General features: G+C 53.3%; 2 protein-coding genes and 1 long non-coding RNA gene across 3 annotated transcripts; 1 reads left to right on the top strand and 2 right to left on the bottom strand.

The window, feature by feature from the left end:
• Positions 1–6906: 6906 nt before the first annotated feature.
• LOC118678228 lies at positions 6907–10335 on the bottom strand. Its single transcript, XR_004974822.1, has 4 exons — positions 10120–10335; positions 9312–9408; positions 8847–9033; positions 6907–7293 (listed from the first exon to the last, which is right to left on the bottom strand). It is a non-coding gene; the product is annotated as an uncharacterized LOC118678228 (long non-coding RNA).
• On the top strand, positions 8658–14361 carry IQCD (IQ motif containing D). The gene is made up of 4 exons (XM_036353576.1): positions 8658–9441; positions 10309–10542; positions 12585–12656; positions 13952–14361. The coding sequence occupies exons 1-4, from the start codon at positions 8713–8715 to the stop codon at positions 14246–14248; spliced, it is 1332 nt and encodes a 443-aa protein (XP_036209469.1). The 5' UTR covers positions 8658–8712; the 3' UTR covers positions 14249–14361.
• Positions 14362–15873: 1512 nt separating this feature from the next.
• Positions 15874–22024, bottom strand: RITA1 (RBPJ interacting and tubulin associated 1). Its single transcript, XM_036353580.1, has 4 exons — positions 21662–22024; positions 21244–21376; positions 20476–20841; positions 15874–16869 (listed from the first exon to the last, which is right to left on the bottom strand). Exons 3-4 carry the CDS (start codon positions 20775–20777, stop codon positions 16398–16400), a joined length of 774 nt encoding a protein of 257 aa, XP_036209473.1. The 5' UTR covers positions 20778–20841; positions 21244–21376; positions 21662–22024; the 3' UTR covers positions 15874–16397.
• Between the last annotated feature and the right edge of the window lie 84 nt (positions 22025–22108).

Genomic DNA, 22108 nt, shown 5'->3' with positions numbered 1-22108 from the left:
ATGGAGCTGAGGAACATCGTAAGGACTCAGTAAAAAGTAGCATTTTTCCCCTTAAGACAATTCGACCTTGACTCTTCCTGCTTAAAAGAATTCCAACAGGGTTATCTCTTTCCATACCGTAAACATTCATACCTTCAGTCAGAGTGCCTGGTACTGGGGGCTGGGATGGAGCAATCAGTAACGGAAACTTCATTCCTCCCCTCATGCAACTTGTCTAAAGTGAGAGGGAGAGATTAATCAGATACTAATATACAGGTCAACGTGAAATGACACCTGCAGGGATTCAGTTCCACAGTGATGGGGGGACGAGGTCAACAAATCCTCTCCTCCAAAAGCCATGAGGGCCGCTGTGACGGCTGCCTTTTCTAACCAATCGAATCAGAGAGGCTTTCTTGTTCCCTAGTCGCCTGTGAGGTGCCGGGGAGGAAGTGAGAACCATAACTAGGATAACCAGGCCAGGCCAGGGAAAGGGCCAGGGACTGAAAGTGGTGCAAGAGTCAAGAGTGAGAAGCAGTGCGTTCCAATATAAAAACGTTGCTAGAGGAAGGCAAGAGCCCCATGGTCGGCAAACTGCGGCTCGGGAGCCACATGCGGCTCTTTGGCCCCTTGAGTTTGGCTCTTCCACAAAATACCACGTGCGGGCACGCACGTACAGTGCGATTGAAACTTCGTGGTCCATGCGCAGGAGTCGGTTTTCGGCCTGGGCGAGTCTATTTTGAAGAAGTACTGTTGATATTTGGCTCTGTTGACTAATGGGTTTGCCGACCGCTGGTCTAGCCCACCGTTTCCTTTCCCAGATGTCACCCGCCACTCAGAAAGCCCCCAACAGCCTTTTGATGGAAAGCAGTTGTGACAGAGGCTGTGGGGCCACAGCATCAGTCCCCCCACGTCCGAGCTGGATGGGCTGCCCAGGGCATCCCAGACAGACTCTGCCCTCCGGAACGCGTCCCAGCCATCTGTGCTCCGACATAAATGCCCGAGTTCTAGCTTGGCGTTCCCACTTGCAGTGGGAAACGGGATTAAAGGGGCCAGTCTTCCCTGCCTGCTCCATTGCTAGGTGCCCCCACACTTTCCTTTGTCCCCAGGAGAGACGAGCTGAGGGCAATGAGGCCGATGGAGCACCTGACTCACGCCTGAACATATTGTAACACTTCCCTTTGAAGAGGGCTTTTAACTCTCCACAGGGCTTTCCCCTGTGCCACACCCTCCCTGCTCTACCAGCTCCCTTGGGTGTGGCTGGGACAGGTGTATCCCCAGGAGCCAGAGAGATAAGGGACTCGGACTCGCCCAGACTTATTCCCAGAGCCTCTGACGGGCGAGTGTTGCACCCAGGTCTCCTAATACCAGTTTGTGACTCTGATCTTGATTCTGTAACTGAAAGACAATAATAAGTCTTTATTTTATTAATTTATTTTGTTTGGGGTTTTTGTTTGTTTGTTTGTGTTTGTTTTTGTTAATCCTCACCCAAGAATATTTTTCCATTGACTTTTTAGAGAGAGTGGAAGGGAGAGGGAGAGACAGAGAGAGAAACATCGATGTGAGAGAGAGACGCATTGATTGGTTGGCTCCCACACAAGCCCCAACCAGGGCCGGGGTTCGAGCCTGCAACCTGGACCAGAATGGAACCTGGGACCCTTCCGTCTGCAGGCCGACAGTCTATCCACTGAGCCAAACCGGCCAGGGCCCTGGTGGGGGCTCAGGACGACACAGGGTCAGCTTGTCAGACAGAGCTGGACAGACTTCCTTTGAACCTGGATGGAGCACTAGACCTGTGATGGAGGCCAGGAGTTTACAGCAGAGCGAGGCCTTTGCGGTCTAGACCAGTGGTTCTCAACCAGGAGCACCCCCACGCCACACTCCGCCCCTGCGGGGACATTGGCAACATCTGCAGACACTGCCTCCAAGTGGCCAGAAACGGGTCGTGGGAGACGTGATGCTGGCATGGAGTCGGTGGAGGTCAGGGATGCTGCTCTCAAATAATAGCAGCAGGTTGTATCCTAACAGCCAGTCCAATGGCTTTACCACGAGGGCTTTTCAACAAAGGTTTTTCTTTTTAACCACAAACCAGAGAAATACATTCTCCTTCTTGACCCAGCAGATCTGTTTAATTACAAATGAGTACTTATTCCATATAGTGCACTCTAATATTTTCTATTGTCTTTCATTTATTTTTTTTAAATACACACACACACACACACACACACACACACACACTAGTGGCCCAGTGCATGAAATTCATGCACATTAAAAGGGAATTAATTAGAGGAAATATTTTAATATTGCTATTTGCCCTTTCTCTATAATAGAAGTGTCAGAGATGAAAGAAAATTAGTAAAATGTATATAAAAATCTCTCTCCTGTCAGAGTCTGGGGAGCGCCATGGGACCCAGAGTCAAGTCTACACCCACCCGCACGTGCCTCAAAATCGCACGAGACCAAGACCCAGCCGGCCCCACCCCCATCAAGCCCCACCGGGCGTGGCCTCAGGTCCCCTGGCCCCAGCACTGGAGGAGCGGGGGGAGGGGGCGCACGTGACCTCAGGTCCCCCAGCCCTGGCACATGAGGGCATGATGACCATTTGCATATTAGCTCTTTATTATATAAGATTATATATATATATAATTTCTTTATTGATTTCAGAGAGGAAGGGAGAGATAGAAATATCAATGATGAGAGAGAATCATTGATTGGCTGCCTCCTGCACCCTCTCCACTGGAGAGCGAGCCTGCACCTGGGCATGTGACCTTGACCAGAATCAAACCTGGGACCCTTAGTCCGCAGGTTGACGCTCTATCCACTGAGCCACACCAGCTCGGGCGTCTTTCATTTATTTTTAACTGGTGAATGGATTTCACTCACTAAAGGGGCACAACCTTTGGTTTAAAAAAGACACCTCTTCAACATAATCTGTAAGCCAGGAAAAGCCAGTGTTTTGCATTTTGTAAGGTTATAATTTAAATATTTTTTTAAGTAAGAGAAGTTTATTTTAGAAGGATTCTAAACTCCTTACTAGGAAATTCTTCCTTCTGTCTGCAACATCCAAAATGTTCCTATCACAGTTGGATGTAACTGGAAATAGACACTCCTAAAACTACACTTTCATCAAAAGAGGGATTAAAAATCACGATGAATTAATTTGTAAGGAGGAGGAAACTGGAGAATGATGACTAGTTCAGTGGATCTCTGCTCTCCTCTGGCCAGGCTGTTTTTATTGATGAGAGAGAGAGAGAGAGAGAGAGAGAGAGAGAGAGAGAGAGAGAGAGAGAAACATTGATGTGAGAGAGAAACATCGATCAGTTGCCTCCTGTACATGCCCCGACCAGGTATTGAACCCACAAAACCTAGGTATGTGCCCTGACCAGAAATTGAGCCAGGGACCTTTCAGTGCGTGAGACAATGCTCAACCAGCACCAGCCAGTGCAAGCCTTGCTTTTTGACAATATATATTTTTAAAAACTATGAATATTCATATTTGTGGTTGTTAAGTAGATTGACTGCTATAGGAACTAAATCTTATCTTTTTCTAAAAAATATTCTTTTATTGATGTCAGAGAGGAAGGGAGAGGGAGAGATAGAAACATCAATGATGAGAGAGAATCATTCATCGGCTGCCTCCTGCACGCCCCCTACTGGGGATTGAGCCTGCAACCCAGGCATGTGCCCTTGACCAGAATCAAAGCTGGGACTCTTCAGTCCACAGGCCGACACTCTATCCACTGAGCCAAACCAGCCAGGGCCTCAATCTTATCTTAAACGCCTCTGTTCCCTAAGTCTCCGCTTGACAGGATGCACTGGAACTGAACCAGCAAAGAATCATTTGACTGTGTCCACACTGAAGTCAATCTTAAAATTGGGAGACCGGACAGAATAGTGGTTATGAGGCACAGGCTCCTGAGACAGGCTGCCTGGGCTGAAATGCCAGCTCTATCACTTACTAGCTGTAAACTAAGGGAAACTTCTAACCCCTCTCTACCTCCCTTTTCTCCTCTGTAAATGGAGGTAATAAAAGCTCCAACCTCATCAGGTTGTTATGAAAAATAAAGGAGTTAATTCATGTAAAGAATTTAGAATAGCCCTGGCTGGTTTGCTTAGTGGTTAGAGCGTTGGACCATGGACTGAAGGGCCACTGGTTCAATTCCTGGTCAAGGGCATATACCTTGGTTGCAGGTTAGATCCTGAGCCCCATCAGGGCGAGTGCAGGGGCAATCAGTCTATATGTCTCTCTCTCTCTCTCTCTCTCTCCCCCCTCCCCCCCATCCTTCTCCACTTTTACTCTCTCTAAAAATCAATGGAAAAAATATCCTCCTCAGGTGAGGAATAAAAAAAAAAAAAGAATTTAGAATAGTGTTTGACACATAGTATGTTTTCTGGTATTCCTTAAAATGAGATTCCCCCATCTGCCCCCCACACACACATAGTCCAGTTTTCTTTTCTTTTTTTAAATTATATTTGTATTGATTCCAGAGAAGAAGGGAGGAGAGAGATAGAAATATCAATGATGAGAGAGAATCATTGATCAGCTGCCTCCTGCACGCCCCACACTGGGGATCGAGCCCACAACCCAGGCCTGTGCCCTGACCGGGAATCGAACCGTGACCTCCTGGTTCATAGGTCGACGCTCAACCACTGAGCTCCCAGTTTTTCTCAGCACCCTCTGACTTCTCCACGCACCAGTGTTGGGTTTGTGGGGTAGTTGTGAGGTTAAATGTTCTTCCCCTTTTCCTCCTAAGGGGGAAAAAATATAATTTACCTCAAAACCTTTTCTTTTCTTTCAAAATGTTCTGAGAGTGAGAGTCATAAGATATCTAACCAGACCCCGTGAATGAAGCTGAGGTATAATTTGCATGATAAAGATGTATTTCCATTTATAAAGTCCATCAGCAGAATTAATGACAAATAAAGGGAAGATCCAATTAAAGTTCCCCACCCATTAGCAATCTTGCTTCAACTCTCAGGGCAGGAATTTTCAAAGGAGAGGCTGAAGTTGGAAATGATTTCAACATTAAGGTTGGTGGCATTAAAAAAAGGACACGGAATGGTCATATTAGAATTCAAGGAAAAGAGATTCTCCAGTGATTTCTGTCATCACAGTCAGACACGCTTCCCCCGATCCTAGTTCCACGGGCTTTTTCTTGTTCACCCAAATGAGCTGTCAAGAACTGATGGGCGTCATCATAATCAAAGAAAACAAGTTTGCCCTTTAAAGCAAAAGAGGTAATTTGGCTGAAAGCAAATTGGAAACATTTCATGTAACGTTGCATTTCCAGCCGCCATCCCCGAAGAATTGGGGCGTTTTGATTTATGCCTGCGAGGTTTGGGGGGAGGAGGAGGAGGAAAAGGCGGGGGGAGGGGGGGCTGAAGTGCGTTCATTAACAGCTTTGGTCCCATTCGTCCTGTGGCCATAGGGCACAGATCCTTCATCCTCGGGGAGGATGGTCCGTGGCCATCCTTAGAACGTTATCTTCAGGAAAAAGCCTTAAAGGAACTCAGGAGATTGAAGGAAAAGCAGGAAATGGGTGAGGATGAAAGGGATGCCTTTCTCCTCCACTCAGTCCTCAGCTCCCCGAGGCTTCTGGGGTCCCGCCGGCCCGGCCCAGAACAGGGCAGCCTCGGCCTCTGAACCGGCTCCCTTTACCCTTGTTTTCGTCACTTCCGGCATTTCTTTGATTCCCACTCCTTCTCCGTTTACTCTTCCTCCTCCTCTGCACTGATATCTCTGGGGCCCGCTCCATCTTGTGTTGCCTGTGCCTAGGCTGTGTGGTCAGCTAGGGTTCTTTGGTCGCAAGCAACAGAAACCGGCCCCGCCTAAACGAACCGTGAACGGTGACGGAAAAGCTGAAGAAGCAGGGTCCTCAGAACCCACCAGTGGCAGGCATCAGCCGCCACCATCTCCCACCTACATGGCCCTTGGAACTCCCACGAGGGCAAAAGCAGGGCTCTCGGATCGCAGCCCCACCAGGACTGCACACAGCGGGGGAGAGGATCTGAGTCCTGAAAGGGAAACGGGGCTGTCGCCTGACGAAGGGAAAACGGATCACAGGAAGGCCAGCACATCCTGTCCGCTGTCTGCTCTGGTTACGGCAGCTGGAACTCAGGGAGTTTAAACACTGAGCATTGTTCTCCCTTCCAAACGGCCTCTCCGTTTCCCTAGTGACTCCGGGGCCCCAAAGTTCTCTCCCTGTCACCCAAACCCGAAGCTGTCTTTCACTCCTCAAGTCCTGTTGGTTCCTTCTTCTGGTTTTCATGGGCTTGAACTCTGTCTGCAGCCTCCCCTCGCTGTGAAGGAGGCTGAGAAGGAGCGCAGTAAGTGTGTCCAGCCTGCACAATATAGGCAAGCACGTTGGGGCGGGGGTGGCGCCGGCCACAGAGGGTTAGGCATGGTGATAACCTAAAAGGAGAGTTCGACCAAGGCTGGAAGCCCAGGGAAGGCTTTGCTGAAGAAGTGACACGAACTGAGAATAAGGAATTAACTTGGCAAGAGAGAGAAAGGGGAGTGCATTGCAGGAAAAAGAAATAGCATGTGCAAAGGCCCTGAGGTGGAAGGTTTATAGCATCTCAATTTATCAGCCGGCCACCAGTCCTTTCCCTATAAATCTTCCACACAACAGATCTCTTTCAAAAAATCTGATTTTATCCTGTCGCACGTTGCCTGCAATCAAAATGGATCCCAGTGTCCTACCAGATCAAGTCCCCAGTCTGGTGTTGAAGCTGGTCATAATCTCCTCCTATTCTGGGACTACAGCTTTCTTCTCTTCCTCCTCTACTTGTTGAACCTTCGTGCATGCATGTGTTATATCCCAAACCAGGTTATAGACTCCGGCAGGACAGGAACCACACCTGGCTTCTCCCTCATATCCCCGGGGGCTCAGTAAAGACCAGACTAGATCTCTACAGGGATGATCTTTATTGCAGGGGGCAGCAGCAGATGTAAGCAGCTCTTTCATCATCTGAGCGAGAGATTACAAGGCCCCTGGTGGCAGAGAGGCTGCTGAAAGGGAGGACGTGGGGAGGGAGCTGTCGAGGAGAGATCACTGATAGGAGTGGGGGCAGATGGGATGTGTGGGGCGACGCTCAGGTTTCTGACTTGAGCCACTAGGATGGCCGATCATCAGGATGAGGCATAAAGAAGGAGCAGGGCAAGGGACGGGCACGTGGGGCGGATGGGGGGGGGGGGGGTCTGTCTTAGGTGCTTTCTGCTGGGAGCCCAGGTTCATCAGAGACTTGTGGATCTCCAACGGGGCTGAGACTCTAACCGGGAATCATCGCAGTCCTGGACCTGGGATTTCGGTTTCCCTGGATGAATAATATCAGTTATTATTTATTGAGCGCTCGCAATGTCAGGCCCCGTGCCAGAAACATCCCGCAGAAGCCGAAGATCCCTGTCTTATGGCCGATGAGGCCGGGGCTTAGGGGAATTAGATAAAAGCCCAGGCCCCCCAGCAAGGATCTGAACCCAAGCGGGGTTGCTGCAGAGAGCTCTCCTAGTCGTCATGCCACAGAGCGATGTGGGTTATTGATTTCTGATCGCCCCCGTAGATCTTTCCGAAGTGGTCTTTTACATAGGCGTTTTATTCTGTAATGGCTATAGCTTTCCAGAAAGCTTGCACAGATAATACAGAATTCCCGTATGCCCTCCATTGGCTCCCCCTACTGTTAACATCTTACATAAGCGTGTCATGTTTATCCAAACTACCAGTAAGACATTGACATTGATGCAGTGCTATTGACCAAACTATCCACTTGATTGGGATTTCACCAGTGTTTTTTTTACTAACGTCCTTGTTTCCCTTTCAGAATTCAATCCGGGAGACAGCGTTGCATGGAGCAAAGCTGTTTTTTAAACAATGTGTTTCAAAGTCATTGTCCGTCCCACCCTGATTTAAAAACCCGGCGCAAGGTGGGCTGTGCTGGCCCTAGTCCTGCTTGCTCTGTCCCTGTTCTGTTCTGTGTCTTGGGCTGTTGCTCCCCCACCCTCCCCCCCACCCCCACACCCCCCATCCCCAGGCTGCATTGCCCAGGCTCCCTTGTCAGTTGGTTCCTCACTGGGTTTGACCAATGGGAGGCACTGGTGTTAGACTGGAGGGCGGGGTGAAGGGAGAAGCCAGAGTCCTTCTCCCTCTTTGCTTTGGGCTGTTCGTGGCAGTGGCCACAGGTACTCTGGAACTGCAGCCTCTCCCGGATAGAAAACGGCTGGGGTTCCGGCTTCCCCCGGCTGACCCTGACCCCGAAGCTCCCCACCTCCTCCTGTGGTGGCTTCCTGCCACTAACAATTTAACCTTGGCCGGTTGGGGGGCTGGCAAGGGGGGACTTCACCTTGCCCTGGTTGGCCTCTCAACTCCTCTGGCACCTGTGTGACCAGTTTTCTGTACTTACAAATACTTAGAATGATGTCCACATTCCTGGTTGGCCCCTGCCTGTCACCTGTGCCTGAGACCCACCTCCATACTTGGCCCTCCTATCCCTGCGGCCCTGTCGCTGTCGCAAAGCCACCAACTGCTGTCAGAGAGGGGTTCTGTGGACAAGCTGTAGAGCGCCTGCGGGGACCCCTCAGTGCCAAGTTTATGGTTGCGGTGGCCACACCAGCCACACTGACGCCTGCACAGCTCTCCTAACTGCGTGCCCCTTCCTTTTTCAGGAAAACAGAGGCAGGAGGCCTGTCTAGCCTATCGAAGTCTCCCAGGGCCCACGAAGACCAAGGAGGCTGCTCGTAACATGGCGTCAGACATCCTGGCCGTGGGCGCCCTCTACCAGGTCCCTGACATCAACAAAATGAGGGCGATAGCAGAGACACCCCAAAAGGCAGCTTCCCCACTGAAACCCTTCACCCCCTTGAAGACCAAGCTCACCACCATCGAGACCAAGAGGATCATGTCCGTGCTGGATGAGACCATCCAAAAGGTGGAGCTGGTGACGCTGCTGTCCTACGTGGCAGCCAACGCCGAGGACCTGGAGGGCCTGCTGGGCGAGGACCTCGCCAGGGCGGTGCGGGAGCACGAGGACCTGTGCCAGGTGCTCACGGACAAGGTCAGCTACCTGCAGGAGGAGGAGATGCAGCTGCAGGCCGAGGAAGATTTCGAGGAGGAAGCCTGGTTCCGGGACCTCCTCCTCTCCATCGAGCTGCAGAAATCCAACCTCCTGCCGGTCATGGGGCAGATCAAAGACTCCACCAAGAACATCCTGAGACTCCTGCTCAGCCGCCCGCAGGCGGCCCAGCTCGTGCGGGCGCAGGCGCAGGAGAGGGGCCGGGGAGCCCAGGGCTTCATCGACAGCCTGGTGGAGCTCCGCGGCTTCCTGTTTGAGAAGCTGCTCACCTGCCCCATGGAAGCCAGAGACAAGAGCCAGTTCATCCAGGAGATCACGAAGCGGAACAGGAGGAACCAGGAGGTCATTGACACGCTTGAGAACGAACTGGAGGAGAGAATGAAGAACAGGGCTGCGGAGGTATCGCTTACAGTGTGGGCAAGTCCTGGAAGGAGCCCAAGGGCAGCCCAAACCTTCTGGCAGTTGGGTTCTCTCCGCGCCCCCCCACCCCCCGGGATTTAATGCTTTCATTCATTTATTCCATGAATATGGTTTTGAGTACTTTACGAGGTGCCAGGTCTTATAAATAAGCACATGGTCCCAGCCTCATGGGGTTCACAGTAAGGAAGATAGGATTTAAAGAGCTGGGTTCATTACAGTTTTAAAAAAATATGTATTTTTATTTTTTTCAGAGAGGAAGGGAGAGGGAGAGAGAGAATCATTGATTGGCTGCCTCCTGCACGCCCCCTACTGGGGATCCAGCCCACAACCCAGGCATGTGCCCTTGACCGGAATTGAACCCGGGAACCTTCAGTCCACAGGCCGACGCTCTACCCACTGAGCCAAACCGGCCAGGGCTGTCCCTATTTTTGAACCAACCGAGGGCCAGGGACAAGCCAGGCACTCAGGGAGAGCAGGTGGCAGTCCTGTGGGGTGTGTCTATCACACCTTCGTGCATCACGCTGTGTCTCTGCCAACTGGGCACCCCCACGGTGCCCCAGCAGGAGTGCCCCACTGTCCCAGCCCTCTCCCCTGCCCTCCACTCATGCCAGGAAAGAGAGGGGGTGGCCAAGAACCCGGGCTCTGGGTCAGACAGACCTGGCTTCAAATGCCGGACGGACGACTTGACCCCTTCGGCCTCCGCTTCCTGGCCTGTCATCACGCTGTCCCTGTGCCCACCGGCGGGGGGGGCAGGACTCGGCGAGGTGACCTCACAGCAATGGCTGGCGCCTGTGCTGAACCGTGGTCACGCAGGCGTTAACGCGGCCTCTCCTCTTCCGGGCCCAGGTGGAGAAGGAGAACTTTGTGATCCAGGAACTGAAGAACCACCTGCACCAGGTGCTCAAGTTCTCGGAGAACAGCCTGCTCCGCACCAAGCAGGAGGCTGAGAAGCAGCAGAAGGCGGACTACCGGGCCTCGCAGGGGCGGGCGGCCAAGATCCAGCAGGACATCCTGCAGCTGCGCTCGCAGTTCCACAGCCTGGTCATGGAGAACCGGGAGGCAGAGCAGGCGCTCAGGAAGGTGCCCTGGGAGCCGCCCGGCAGCGGGGACAGGGCGGAGGGGGCCCAGCGTGGAGGGCAGGGCTGCCCCAGCCGCCAGGAAGCTCAGGGTGGAGCCAGTGTCCCCTGGGAGGCAGGAGGGTGCAGCGCAGGGGCCTGGGGGCAGAGATGGCCTGTCCTGCTACTGCACGCCCCCTCCGTGAGCTGGGGCAGGTTCCCTCGTTCCCCTGGGCCTGGCAGGGATGATGAAACCCACCTGTCGATACCGTACAAAGGACCCAAAGGAGCATGTGAACCTCAGGCCATTACCGAGCCAGTTTCCACAGCTTTAAAGTGAACGGGATCAACTCAGTCTTAACAAGAATTCAGTGAGATGACAGGCAGAGAGCTGGTGCAGAGTCGGTGCTCAGTTCACACCATTCCCCCCGTGCCTCTCCCTCATCTCAGCCAGGCCCCAGGCCCCTGTGCACTCGCGTGTTTTGCAGTCCCTCTCCCGACGGAGGGCACCCTTTCTAATGCTTGTTCCCGGTTTCATTTTAGTGTCAGGACTTTTTTTTTTAAGTATATTTTATTGATTTTTTACAGAGAGGAAGGGAGAAAGAGAGGGATAGAGAGTTAGAAACATCGATCAGCTGCCTCCTGCACACTCCCCACTGGGGATGTGCCCACAACCAAGGTACATGCCCTTGACCGGAATCGAACCTGGGACCCTTCAGTCTTCAGGCCGACGCTCTATCCACCGAGCCAAACCACTCAGGGCTGTAACGACTTTTTTGAGTACCTGATAGAAGCCTCGGGCCTCTCCCCCATTAAAAAGCCGAGGCGCACACATCCACACTGGTGGGCAATCCTTGGGGGTCACAGGCCCATCTATGCTGCCCAAGTTGAGAATTCTTGCTCTGTGGATTAGGAAGCTGGTTTGTTGTTATTTTTAAATTGAGGCGAAATGCACATGGCATGGGATTAGCTTTTTAGAGCGAACAGTTCAGTGGCATTAGCACATTCACAGTGCTGTGCAACTACCGCCTGTCTAGTTGCAGACATTCCATCACTCCAAAGCAAACCCACACCCATGAGCAGTGTCTCCCACTCCCTCCCTCCCCCAGCCCCAACCACTCATCTCCTCCCTGTCTCTATGAATTTGCCTCTTCTGGGCGTTTCATACAAAAAGAATCATAAACCATGTGGCCTTTCGTGTCTGGCTTCTTTCCCTCGGCAGCATGTTTCAAGGTTCACCCAGGATGTAACGTGCAACAGCACTTCATGCCTTTTTATGGCTGAGTAGCATTCCGGTGTATGGCTAGGAGCTGCTCTCTTTTATTTTTTTAAAAAATATATTTTATTGATTTTTTACAGCGAGGAAGGGAGAGGGATAGAGAGTTAGAAACATCGATGAGAGAGATACATTGATCAGCTGCCTCTTGCACACCCCCTACTGGGGATGTGCCCACAACCAAGGTACATGCCCTTGACCGGAATCGAACCTGGGACCCTTCAGTCCGCAGGACGATGCTCTATCCACTGAGCCAAACGAGTTAGGGCAAGAGCGGATCTCTTTTAAAAGCAAAATTAGGTCACGACCCTCCACTGCATCTAAACCACCCAATAGCTTCCCCTCCCCCTTGCACCAGAACCCAAGCTCCTCCCCCTGCTGACACTCCCTCTGCCACGCAGCTTCTCACACTGCCCTCCCCGGGACCACTCCTCGGCCACTCCACTCCAGCCACACTGGCTTGACTTCTGTTCTAGAAACCCCACAAGCTTGTTCGCACCCCAGGGCCTTTGCATCTGCTGCTCCCTCTGCTTAGAATGTTCTGGAGCCACACTGCTGGCTTCAAATGGGGCTCTAGCACTCATCAGCTCTATATCCTTGGGCAAGTGAGTGAGCACGTCTGACCCTCGGTTTCCTCATCTGTGAAATGGGGGACCTGCCTCGCGTGGATTCACAGGCGAGGCATGTGAGGCACCCACCACAGGGCAGCTTGGTGCGGAGTGTGCTTGGCATTGTTTATTGTAAACTCTAGCCTGTCAGTCAATGACTAACTGGATTTTTTATTTGTTTAGAAGAAATATAAAGTGGAGACGGAAATCGAGAACTGGATCCAGAAATACGATACGGAGATGAGCGAGAAGCAGGTATTTGTTGCTGCATGGGTCTCGCTCAAGTGTATTTCCCACAATCCTCTGGGCGTGGGGGATGGGAGGAGAGGCCCCAGGATGGTCTGCAGTCTTGGCCGAGTTCTGGGCCTCCCTGCTCCTTCCCTAGGCGCCCAGGTTTGTCTAGCCTGGGGCAGCAAGGGGAGAGGTGGAAGGGAAGGATCCAGAAGCTGTGAGCCACCAAGTGCTTGACACTGGGCCAATGATCCTGGCTCCATCTAGTGTCCACATCCCGTACTCTCTGCTCCTGCCGGCACCCAAGCCAGGGCTGAAGGTGAGCGCTTGCCTCGGCCACTCAGAAAGCTCCTGCTGCGAGCCTGCCCCGTGCCAGGTGCTGGGGCCCAGCAGGGAGGAAGGTTTTCCTCTAGTCACTCACCAGCTGTGGGCCCTAAGCAAGGGGCTTGGCCTTCCTGGGCCCATTTCTGTGCATGATCAACAGGTCGTCATCCCAGGCCGGGCCAGGGTGCGGTCAGTGAGGCACTACTGTCGCCAGTGCTTGTGTCCCCCACGGGGTCTGGCCTGCAGGAAGTGCCCAGGGAACGGTGGCCTACAATACCCCCCACCCAGCTCCGTGATAACCTCGGTGGCCCATGGCCCTGGCTGTGGGGCCAGGAAGCCTGGTGGGCACTGGAGGTGGCATCAATCCGGGGTCCAGTCAGTGTGCTGCTCAGGGAAGGGCAAGTTGGGGCCTGGCTGTCTGACCACAAGTGCTCTGGGGAGGGGGCCCTGGGGAGGCTGGCAACCGTGAGTGGGAGGGAGGGAGATGGGTGTGAGCTACAGCAGGAGAGGCTGGAGTTAGACATAAGGACGAACTGTGGGACTTAGCCCCTGGGGAAGTGCCACGCACGCTCTTTGTAAAATGAACGGCTTCAGTGGCAGCAGCTTGCACTGTTTACGTCACCACGCATGTTTGGCACCACGTCCAGTAATTGTGTTGTCCTGTGTCATTTCATCCTGGAAGCAGCTCCCAACACCCTCTCCTGTGTTTGCAATTGTCACCATGCCTCAGATGAGGAAAAATGAAGGCTTGAACGGTGTGGCTGAGCTGGGATTTGGACTCAGTCTGGCCAACCACAAGCCGTGCTCTTTCCTGGGTCCCACCTGGTACTAGGATGGATCTCATCACCTCTCGCACTCTCTTCCGGGCCCTGGAGGCAGAAAGCCTAGTGCAGGGGCCTTGCTGGCCCAGGAGCCCCTGCGGGAAGGGCGGGTGCATGCAGAGGGCGTGGCAGGCAGGCCCGATGCCAGGTGAGCCCACCGACCGACCTCCGCAGGACGAGTACGAGGAGCTGGACATCATCCACAAGGAGGAGAAGATCCAGCTGGAGGAGCTGCAGCAGAGGTACGAGGTGCTGGTGGAGGAGTTCGCCCAGATCCGGGAGGAGCGGGAGATCACCTCCAAGAAGAGGATGGAGGACGAGCAGGAGATGATGCGCATGGTGAGGGCGGCCACGCTCATCCAGGCCGTGTGGAAGGGCTACCTGGTCCGCTCCCTGCTCAGGTCCAAGAGGAAGAAACGGGGCAAGGGCAAAGCGAAGAGCGAGAAGGGCAAGGGCAAGGGCAAGAAATGAGCCCCCTCCCCCAAGGCCTGTCCTGATCCCGTGCACGGCCTCTCCCCTCCCCCCCGAGAGCCGGCCAGGAAGCCACTGGGACCAGGAAGCCCGGCGATCATAACTTTCATACTTTTTTCAAAATTAAAAACCATTTTAAACCACTTCCTGTGAATAAACCTCATTTTACCCAGGGTGGTTGGCTGTGCGTGTGTCCATGCCTGTAAATGGACAGAGCCCAGGCTGCAGCCCCCTTGGTCCCAGGCCAGAAGCCACCAAGGCCACGATGGACACGTCACCCGGCAGGTCTGCCCACGGAGGGTGGGGGGCAGGCAGAGAGCTCCAGCAGGACCCGGCTTCCCTGCCCTCAGCTCCGCTCTGGGATTGCCCAGTTGCCCACAGCTTCTCCCGCCATCAGCACTGTGAAAGCTCAGGTGTCCCAAGATCATAGACCAGCAGCCTCCATGGGCTTTATTTGGTGCCCAGGTAGTTGAACAATGTATCTTTTCAAAATTCACTGCTGGTATTAAAAAAAAAAAAAATCAGGGGCCCTCACACAGAAATCCAGCTTCCTGCCTTTTCTGGAAAATTCTCACCAACCAGATATCCTGGGCTCTTCCAGAGCTGAGCTGCAGCACCCACTAGAGGGCGGAGACTGCAGGCTGCCCCAGTCCCCACCACTCCCCACAGTCTTCCCAGATGCTATGGCCTTGTCAGTTGCCCCTTATCGTCACACTCAGGCTGTTGCCTTTCTTTTAGTCTAGTTGGAGGAAAGAGGTATTTCTGGCTCATGTCTATTTAAACGGGGAAAGGTGTGTGTGTGTAAATGAGAGCTGGAAGGGAGGGAACTAAACTAATTCTTTGTGAAAGTTCTAGGAAGTTTAAACATCCCACATGTTTAAAATGCCAAGAGAGCTGCTGACTTGCTTGCCTCATGCCCCACCTGCCCCAAGTGGTGTCTGCACATGCATCCCTGGCCCTGGCCCTGGCCACTGGCGGTCCCTCCCCTTCCCCCCTCCCCTCCCCTCCCTCTCCCCTCCCCTTCCCTAGGGGCAGCACAGAACCAATGATGGGGCTTCTGGCTAGTTCTGGAATCCCTGTGCTTCCTGGAGGTGCATCAGGGGAAAAGGGGGTCAAGGCAAGGCCCAAAGCCCAGGCCCCCACAAACTCGCCAGGATGCTGGGATCCTGGTGCGACTCCATCTGAGCCAAGGCCCTGCTGTTGCCTGTAAGGGGCCCGACCCAGGTGGTGCAGCTGACGAGCCTCCGTGCAGGGAAGGCGCGTCTGATCCCTCGGGCCTCGACCCCGAGAGCTCTCCAGATGCACGTCCCTTTCTGGCCTTGGACCGCTCGGCTTGGTCAGGTCCTAGTCACTGTGTGTTGTTTTTTGAAAAGGTGGGAAATGCATGAAACTCTAGCCCACATTCTCATCTCAGGAAGAGCCAGCCGACCCCCTAGTTAGTGGCAGTAGCTGAAACCAACGGGAGGAGGCCCCAGTGTTGAGACCTGGGTTCCGGAACTTCCGGCCCCCACTCGCCACTGTCACCATTTCTGTGCTCCCTTGCTATATCATTAAACGTTATTTAACCCAACTCAGGCCTAACATCGGCTTTTCCCTTAAGGAAAAAAGGTAGTGAAAGTCATGGCTTTGTGACTATTGACATATTTAATACGTGAAAATAAATACATGATCATTAAAATAAAAAGTCCACCCACATATCACCTGGACACCGTGCCAGGGAAAACTCTGAGGCCTTCAGACTCGGCTGGAAACTCATCCTGAGCAGGAAGTTTGGCTTGAAGGGGGGTTTCATGGGGGGGCGGGGAGGGGAAGAACCCTCCAGATTGGCGACCACACCATTTATTCATACTTGGAGGCAGGACAATGTGTGGGAGTGATGGGGGGCATCCCTGGGTTGGCACCGATACAGCATGTGGCTATGATGGGACTAGAACAGGCCTCTCAAGGGGCGGCCCTCACATCCACGTTGTGGAGGCAGCAGGGAACCAGAGGTTGTCAGGACAGAGGGTATCCCTGACCACCCTCACCATGCCTGCTGCCGTGAGTGCCTCGCCGATGCCTGGGGGTCTCCCCAGGAGCCCCCCACCTGTGCCATCCTCTGAAACGCCTCCCCTTGCTGTGGGCAAACCTGATGAAAGGACCGGGAAACTCATTTCCAAGGGGGCTTTGGTCTCGGGGTGGCACCCCCTCGCTGGGACGTAGCTGGCACTGAAGCACTGACTGACCGAGCCCTGGGAGTCACCAGGGGGGTCCGGAAGGTCACCCCGAATGGCGAAGGCCTGGGATCTCGAGGCCCACTCATGGGGGAGCCACCAGTGGGTGGGCGGCCAGTGCTGGGGACATTCAGAGCCCGTGGAGAGTCTAATCCACCCTTGGACACCTTCCCAGCTTCAGACCCCTCCCTGGGCTCTGTCTTCGTGGGAGCGGATGGGTGAATGGTGCGCACTGGGGTTTCCCTGGGGTGGGGCGGGTGGCCCCTCGGGGTGGCTGGGGGTGTCCAGAAGAGCGTGTGGAGTTTTGAAGCACCCCCCTTCACCATCCACGAGGCCTCCCAGCAGGTGCCCACGGGTCGGGAGCCAAATAGTGACTCATCACAGTAAGAAGGAGTGTGGCTGATCAGTCTGGCAAAGGGAAGAGAAACGAAGTGAGCGAACAAACCCTACAACCTTAACACCCGCCCACCCCACGCCACCCCCGCAAGGCACCTGCAGCAGTAGAGAGGGCTGCCGGTAGAACCCAGAAGTCCCTGTCTCCCAGCCTGGCACCCAGTGAGGGCACAGCCCCCTCATGTACCACCACCTCCATCTCTGCTATTTTGCCCCTGCCTAGCACCCAGTCCCCCTGTTCCTTGGCATGTGCCCCAGGCCTGGTCAATTTGCATATTTCACTCCTCTGGCCACACTGATTGGTCAGGAATGGCCATCTGACCCATTCGGTCCAATCAGAGTCTGCCTTAGGACCTTTGCTGAAACTACTAGGGAAGATGTTTTTCTGCCTCCTGACCTTGAAAAGCTGGCGGATATAAGGGCAAAGCAGCTGGTGGCATCTCACCTGTAACCTGTGAGGGAAAGCTGCACTAAGATGAAGACAGGATCCCAATGATGGTTTGAGCCCCGGTTATGTAAGGCCCAAATTCCCTTTTTCTGCTGAAGCCAGCTTGGGATAAGTTTTCTGTCACTTGCAACTAACAGCCCTAATTAATACAATGTTAGTTTTTATAATCTTCACTTTTTCTTTTAGCCTCTCCTTTTCCTTTTTCCTAGTAGCCTCATAAGCTGAATCCTTTGTAGTCCTCTGGCCCTTCTGATTTGAATTTTTGAATATTTACTGATATATTTACTTATTTATTTTTGTTAATCCTCACCAGAGGATATTTTTCCATTGATTTTTAAGGCGAGAAGGAGAGAGAAAGACAGAGAGAAAGACTGATGTGAGAGAGTCAACCTTTTGCTACTTGGTTTAACATCTCAAACCATGTCTGGTGGAAACCATATCTGGTTGCCTCCTGCACATGGCCCGACCAGGGCCCAGGCTGGGGAGGAGCCTGCAACGAAGGTACATGCCCTTGACCAGAATTGAACTCGGGACCCTTCGGTCTGAAGGGTCTATCCACTGAGCTAAACCAGCTAGGGCTTTACAGGCCCTGGACTCAGCATGCCACATACATTATCTCATTACTTCTCACAACATCCACAGGAGGGAGAGATTGATAATACCATTTTTCAGACATGAAAACTGAGGTATAGGGAGGGTGAAGCCCCATAGCAAGAAGGAGGGAAGAGAGAAGATTCAAATCCAGCCTGGCTCAAGGACCAAGTTCTCAACCAGTGAATCAGACATATACATGCCTTCTCGGCCTCTCATCTTTCATTAGATTCATTCAGCAATTCTTCTTCTTTTTTTTTTTTTTAAATTAATCCCACAACTGTGAGGTCCATGGTTTTAGACCAGGACTAAAAGTGCTCAAATTTCCAAATTGAAAAGTCAACCTTTTGCTACTTGGTTTAACTTCTCAAACCATATCTGATGGAAACACATGTCTGTCTGATGCACCTTCTCATGTGAAACCCTCTACTTGTCACCATCCAGCACAAGACTCCATCCTCCAGGAGAGCATGGGGTTGACTGTAACCTCCCTTGTCATGGACACCATACTTCTGCTAATACAGCCTACATTTACATCAGCATTTTCAGCCAAGTTGTAGGTGTCAGTGCTGCTAATGTCAACCAGACCTTGTCAGGGACATTGCCCTCAACCTGACACAATAACAACAAGTCTTCCTTTTATCTCGTTGAATTTTTATCTCCTTAAATAGACACCATTTCCTTTTCTTGACTAAAGTATGTCCCTCCTGGCTCAGCATGGATCCTAAATATGATTAACTAGTTGTTATGGAGTGTTGAATTTTAAAGAGGTAATCAAGGTTAAATGAGGTCATGAGGGTGAGCCCCCTAATCCAATAGGGATGGTGTCCCTTTAAGAAGAGACATGAGGAGTATACACACTCAGAGAAAAGGTCATATGAGGACACAGTGACAAGGTGGCCTTCTGCAAGCCAAGGAGAGGCTTCAGGAGAAATCAACCGGGTGGGCACCTTGACCTTGGACTTCAATAAATTTCTGTTGGTAAGCCTCCCAGTCTATGGTATTTTGTTATGGCAGCCACAATCAATTAAAACACCAGTCTCCTGTGTCTTTGTCCAAACCACTGATAAATAAGTAAGAAGGAACCCTGAGGTCCACTACCAGATATCTCCTTCCAGGTTGATATTAATCTGGAATAATCCCAATAATCTCATTCTAATCTAATCATTATCCTATATAATAAAAGGCTAATATGCAAATAGACCAAATGGCAGAACAACTGAACAACCGGTTGCTATAATGTGCACTGACCACCAGGGGGAGTGTGCAGAACATGGGGGGCATTGGCTGTGGTGGGATGGTGGAGCAGGTGAGGATGGTCACTAGACAAAGGCGGGGCGCCGGTTGCTGTCATTAGAGTGAGCCGCTGGTGGTTACTGAAAATTTTTTGCTCCCGTACGCCGGGATCCTGCCTGGCCCTCGGAGCCATCACGCACACCCACTGCCAGCGCCGGCCCCACTCACACCTGCAACCAGCACCGGAGCTGCTGCTCATACCCGCTGCCTATGCCCGGTGCCGGTACCGATCACTTGGCACCATCAGCAGGTGTGAGTAGTGGCTGCTGGCCCTGATCATCCCTGAGGACTTCTTCGTCTTCCCCTGCTCCTGAGGGGTGATCAGGGCAGCAGCGGCACTCGCACCACTGCTGGCACTGGCCCCAATCGCTCCACGCTGTAAATGCGTGTGAGTGGGGCTGGCACCATCAGCTCATGGAAGCAGCGGCAGCAGGATTGGGGCTACTGGCAGATAGGGAACCGGAGGCCGCGGCAGGAAGGGCTGGGTGGGGACATGGAGGATGGGCCAAGACCCAGCCCTGTGCCTACTTCAGCCTCACGACCTAGAGGTCCTTCCAAGGTGCACGAGTTCGTGCACTGGGCCCTTAGTATATAATAAAAGACTAATATGCACATTGACCGAATGGCCGAACGACTGGTCACTATGATGCTCAATGCAGGAGCTGCCCCCTGGTGGTCAGTGTGCCAGAAGCTGGGCTCATGGCTGGTGAGCACAGTGGCAGTGCCAGGAGCCTCTCCCTCTTCCCTGGCAGTGGGACATCCCCCGAAGGCTTCTGGACTATGAGAGGGCACAGGCTGCTGAGGGCCTGCCCTGAGTGCATGAATTTTGTGCACTGGGCCTCTAGTTACTTTATAACCATTAGCATCAGCTCTTGGCTTTCTAATTTGTTCATGAAAATGCAGCAAGAACCATTTTCAAAATGACGTGCTGAAATCTGAAACCAGCAAATCTATGTCATTTCATGGATCAACCACACCAGTAATCTTATGCAAACTGCTCTGTAATCTTGGGCCAATCCTGGCCTCTCTGGGCCTCAGATGCCAGTCTCACTACTATTTATCAAGAGCTTTCCTAAGTGTCAGGTTACTGTGCCCAGCACAGTACACACCTCACCTCACTTAATCCTCTCAGTAAAACCACTAAATCCCACTTGCCACATGAGAAAATTATAGTTCAGAGAGGGCAGGGGGCTTGCCCAAGGTCACACAGCATGTGAACAGCAGGGCTCTAAGAGGACCCTAGGTGGCAATACTGAGTGCAGGAGTGCATCTCCCCATGCTGTTACCTGTATTTGTTCTTCTTCCTTGGGGTGAGGGTCGGGGTACTGCCCCTGGAGGAGGTGGTCTCACAGCTCCCATTGGCTCCCGAAGCCCGTGAAGCCTCTTTGCCCACTCCTTTGGGTCTGTTGGCCTTCTCCACCCAGGGTGGGTCAAAGTCTGGCGGCGTGGGCCGGGTGCCTGAAGGGCTGCCAAACAAAGTCTCATCCACGTACGATGCCCTGGCCTTGACCTGATAGCTGCCCCTGCAGCGGTGCTGACGGTGGAGGGTCTGCATCCCACTGATGGCCAGTTCCACAGGGGTCTTCATGCTGACCGTGGTGCCAGGTGACAGTAGGCATGCTCTGCCCACCAGGCCATGCCTCCAGAGCTCCCTGTGAAAGGGGTCAGGGTGCCATCCCTCTGTCATCGGCAGTGCCATCAGGGAAAGACTGGCAGTCTCTTAAGTCCCCATTCCAAGGGCAAAAGGGTCAAGCAGTCCTCCTCAAAGGGGAACTGCCAAGCTCAGGGGACATTTCGGAAATCTACTGGACTTTTTTTTAGCTGTCACAATAACGGGGAGAGGGGTGCTACAGGCACATTTTTAACGAATATGCATTCCTCCCATACAGTGTGTACTCGATGAATATTTACAGAATGCTAGAGGGATGAAGGAGAGATGGGGCTTGTGTCCATTTTGGCACCAACCACAAAACAAATTCTGGTGGGAGGGGAAGGCAGGGCAGGTCTGAATCCTGCATATATTTACGGGGCAGGAAAGAACCGGTCACTCCTACCTCCTGCAAACCGCTTTGGAAGCGCTGTCTCACTGAATCCTCTCATCAGTTCTGTGAAGCAGCTTTATGTCTACAGGCGACAAAACTGAGGCTCCAAAAGGTGACGTCACAAGTGTCAGTCACACCTATAAAGCTAAAACAGAGGAAGCGAAATGTGAACCTGGCAGCAGTCCAGAGCTTGTGCACGTAACCATTCTACTATAGGGGGGTCACGCCCCCCACATGCCCCACATGCCCCACCCCCAAATCAGTGTCCGGGTTCATGTCCCAGGATCCTGCATTCTTTTTTGTTAAAATTTATCTTTATTGTTGAAAGTATTACAACAATACTTCCCCCCTCTGCCCTCCAAGGCCTTCACCGCACTACCGTCTGTGTCCGTGGGTTATGCGACCCCCTGCATTCTTGAGTTTTTCTCACCTGAGTATCCTGGCTCCTGGACGTCGGCTGCAACCCTCAGTGCCCCTCTCCACGCGGCTGGACTCTTCTGTGGGGACCCCGGAATCCTGGAACCCCGGCCGCCCAGGTCCCGCCCCGGGCACCGCGCGGCCCGACTCCCGGGGACAGCCGGGCCCTAGCGACGTGTGCCCCGCGCGCCCATCAACAGCCACCAGCCAGCGTCCCGCAGGCGCGGCCCGAACCATTCGCGCCGTGGGGGGGGGGGGCGCCCCGGCCCGGCCGCGCCGAGCTCCCCAGAGCCCCGGAGAGGGGCCTCGGGCGCGCGGCAGGGGAGCCCCTGTGGACGCGCCCAGCCTCGGGGGCTGCGGCAGGGGAGGGGGCGCAGCGCGGGCCGGGTAGACGCGGTGCCCCCGCCCCCGCCACGCCCCCACGCCCCCGCCACGCGTGGTACGACCCGCTGGCTCCGCC

The sequence above is a fragment of the Myotis myotis genome, unplaced genomic scaffold (genome assembly GCF_014108235.1).
Source record: "Myotis myotis isolate mMyoMyo1 unplaced genomic scaffold, mMyoMyo1.p scaffold_m19_p_20, whole genome shotgun sequence".
In the NCBI taxonomy this organism is placed as follows: domain Eukaryota; kingdom Metazoa; phylum Chordata; class Mammalia; order Chiroptera; family Vespertilionidae; genus Myotis; species Myotis myotis.
The sequence above is the reverse complement of the archived record's forward strand: the minus strand, read 5'-3'. Positions and strand labels throughout refer to the sequence as shown.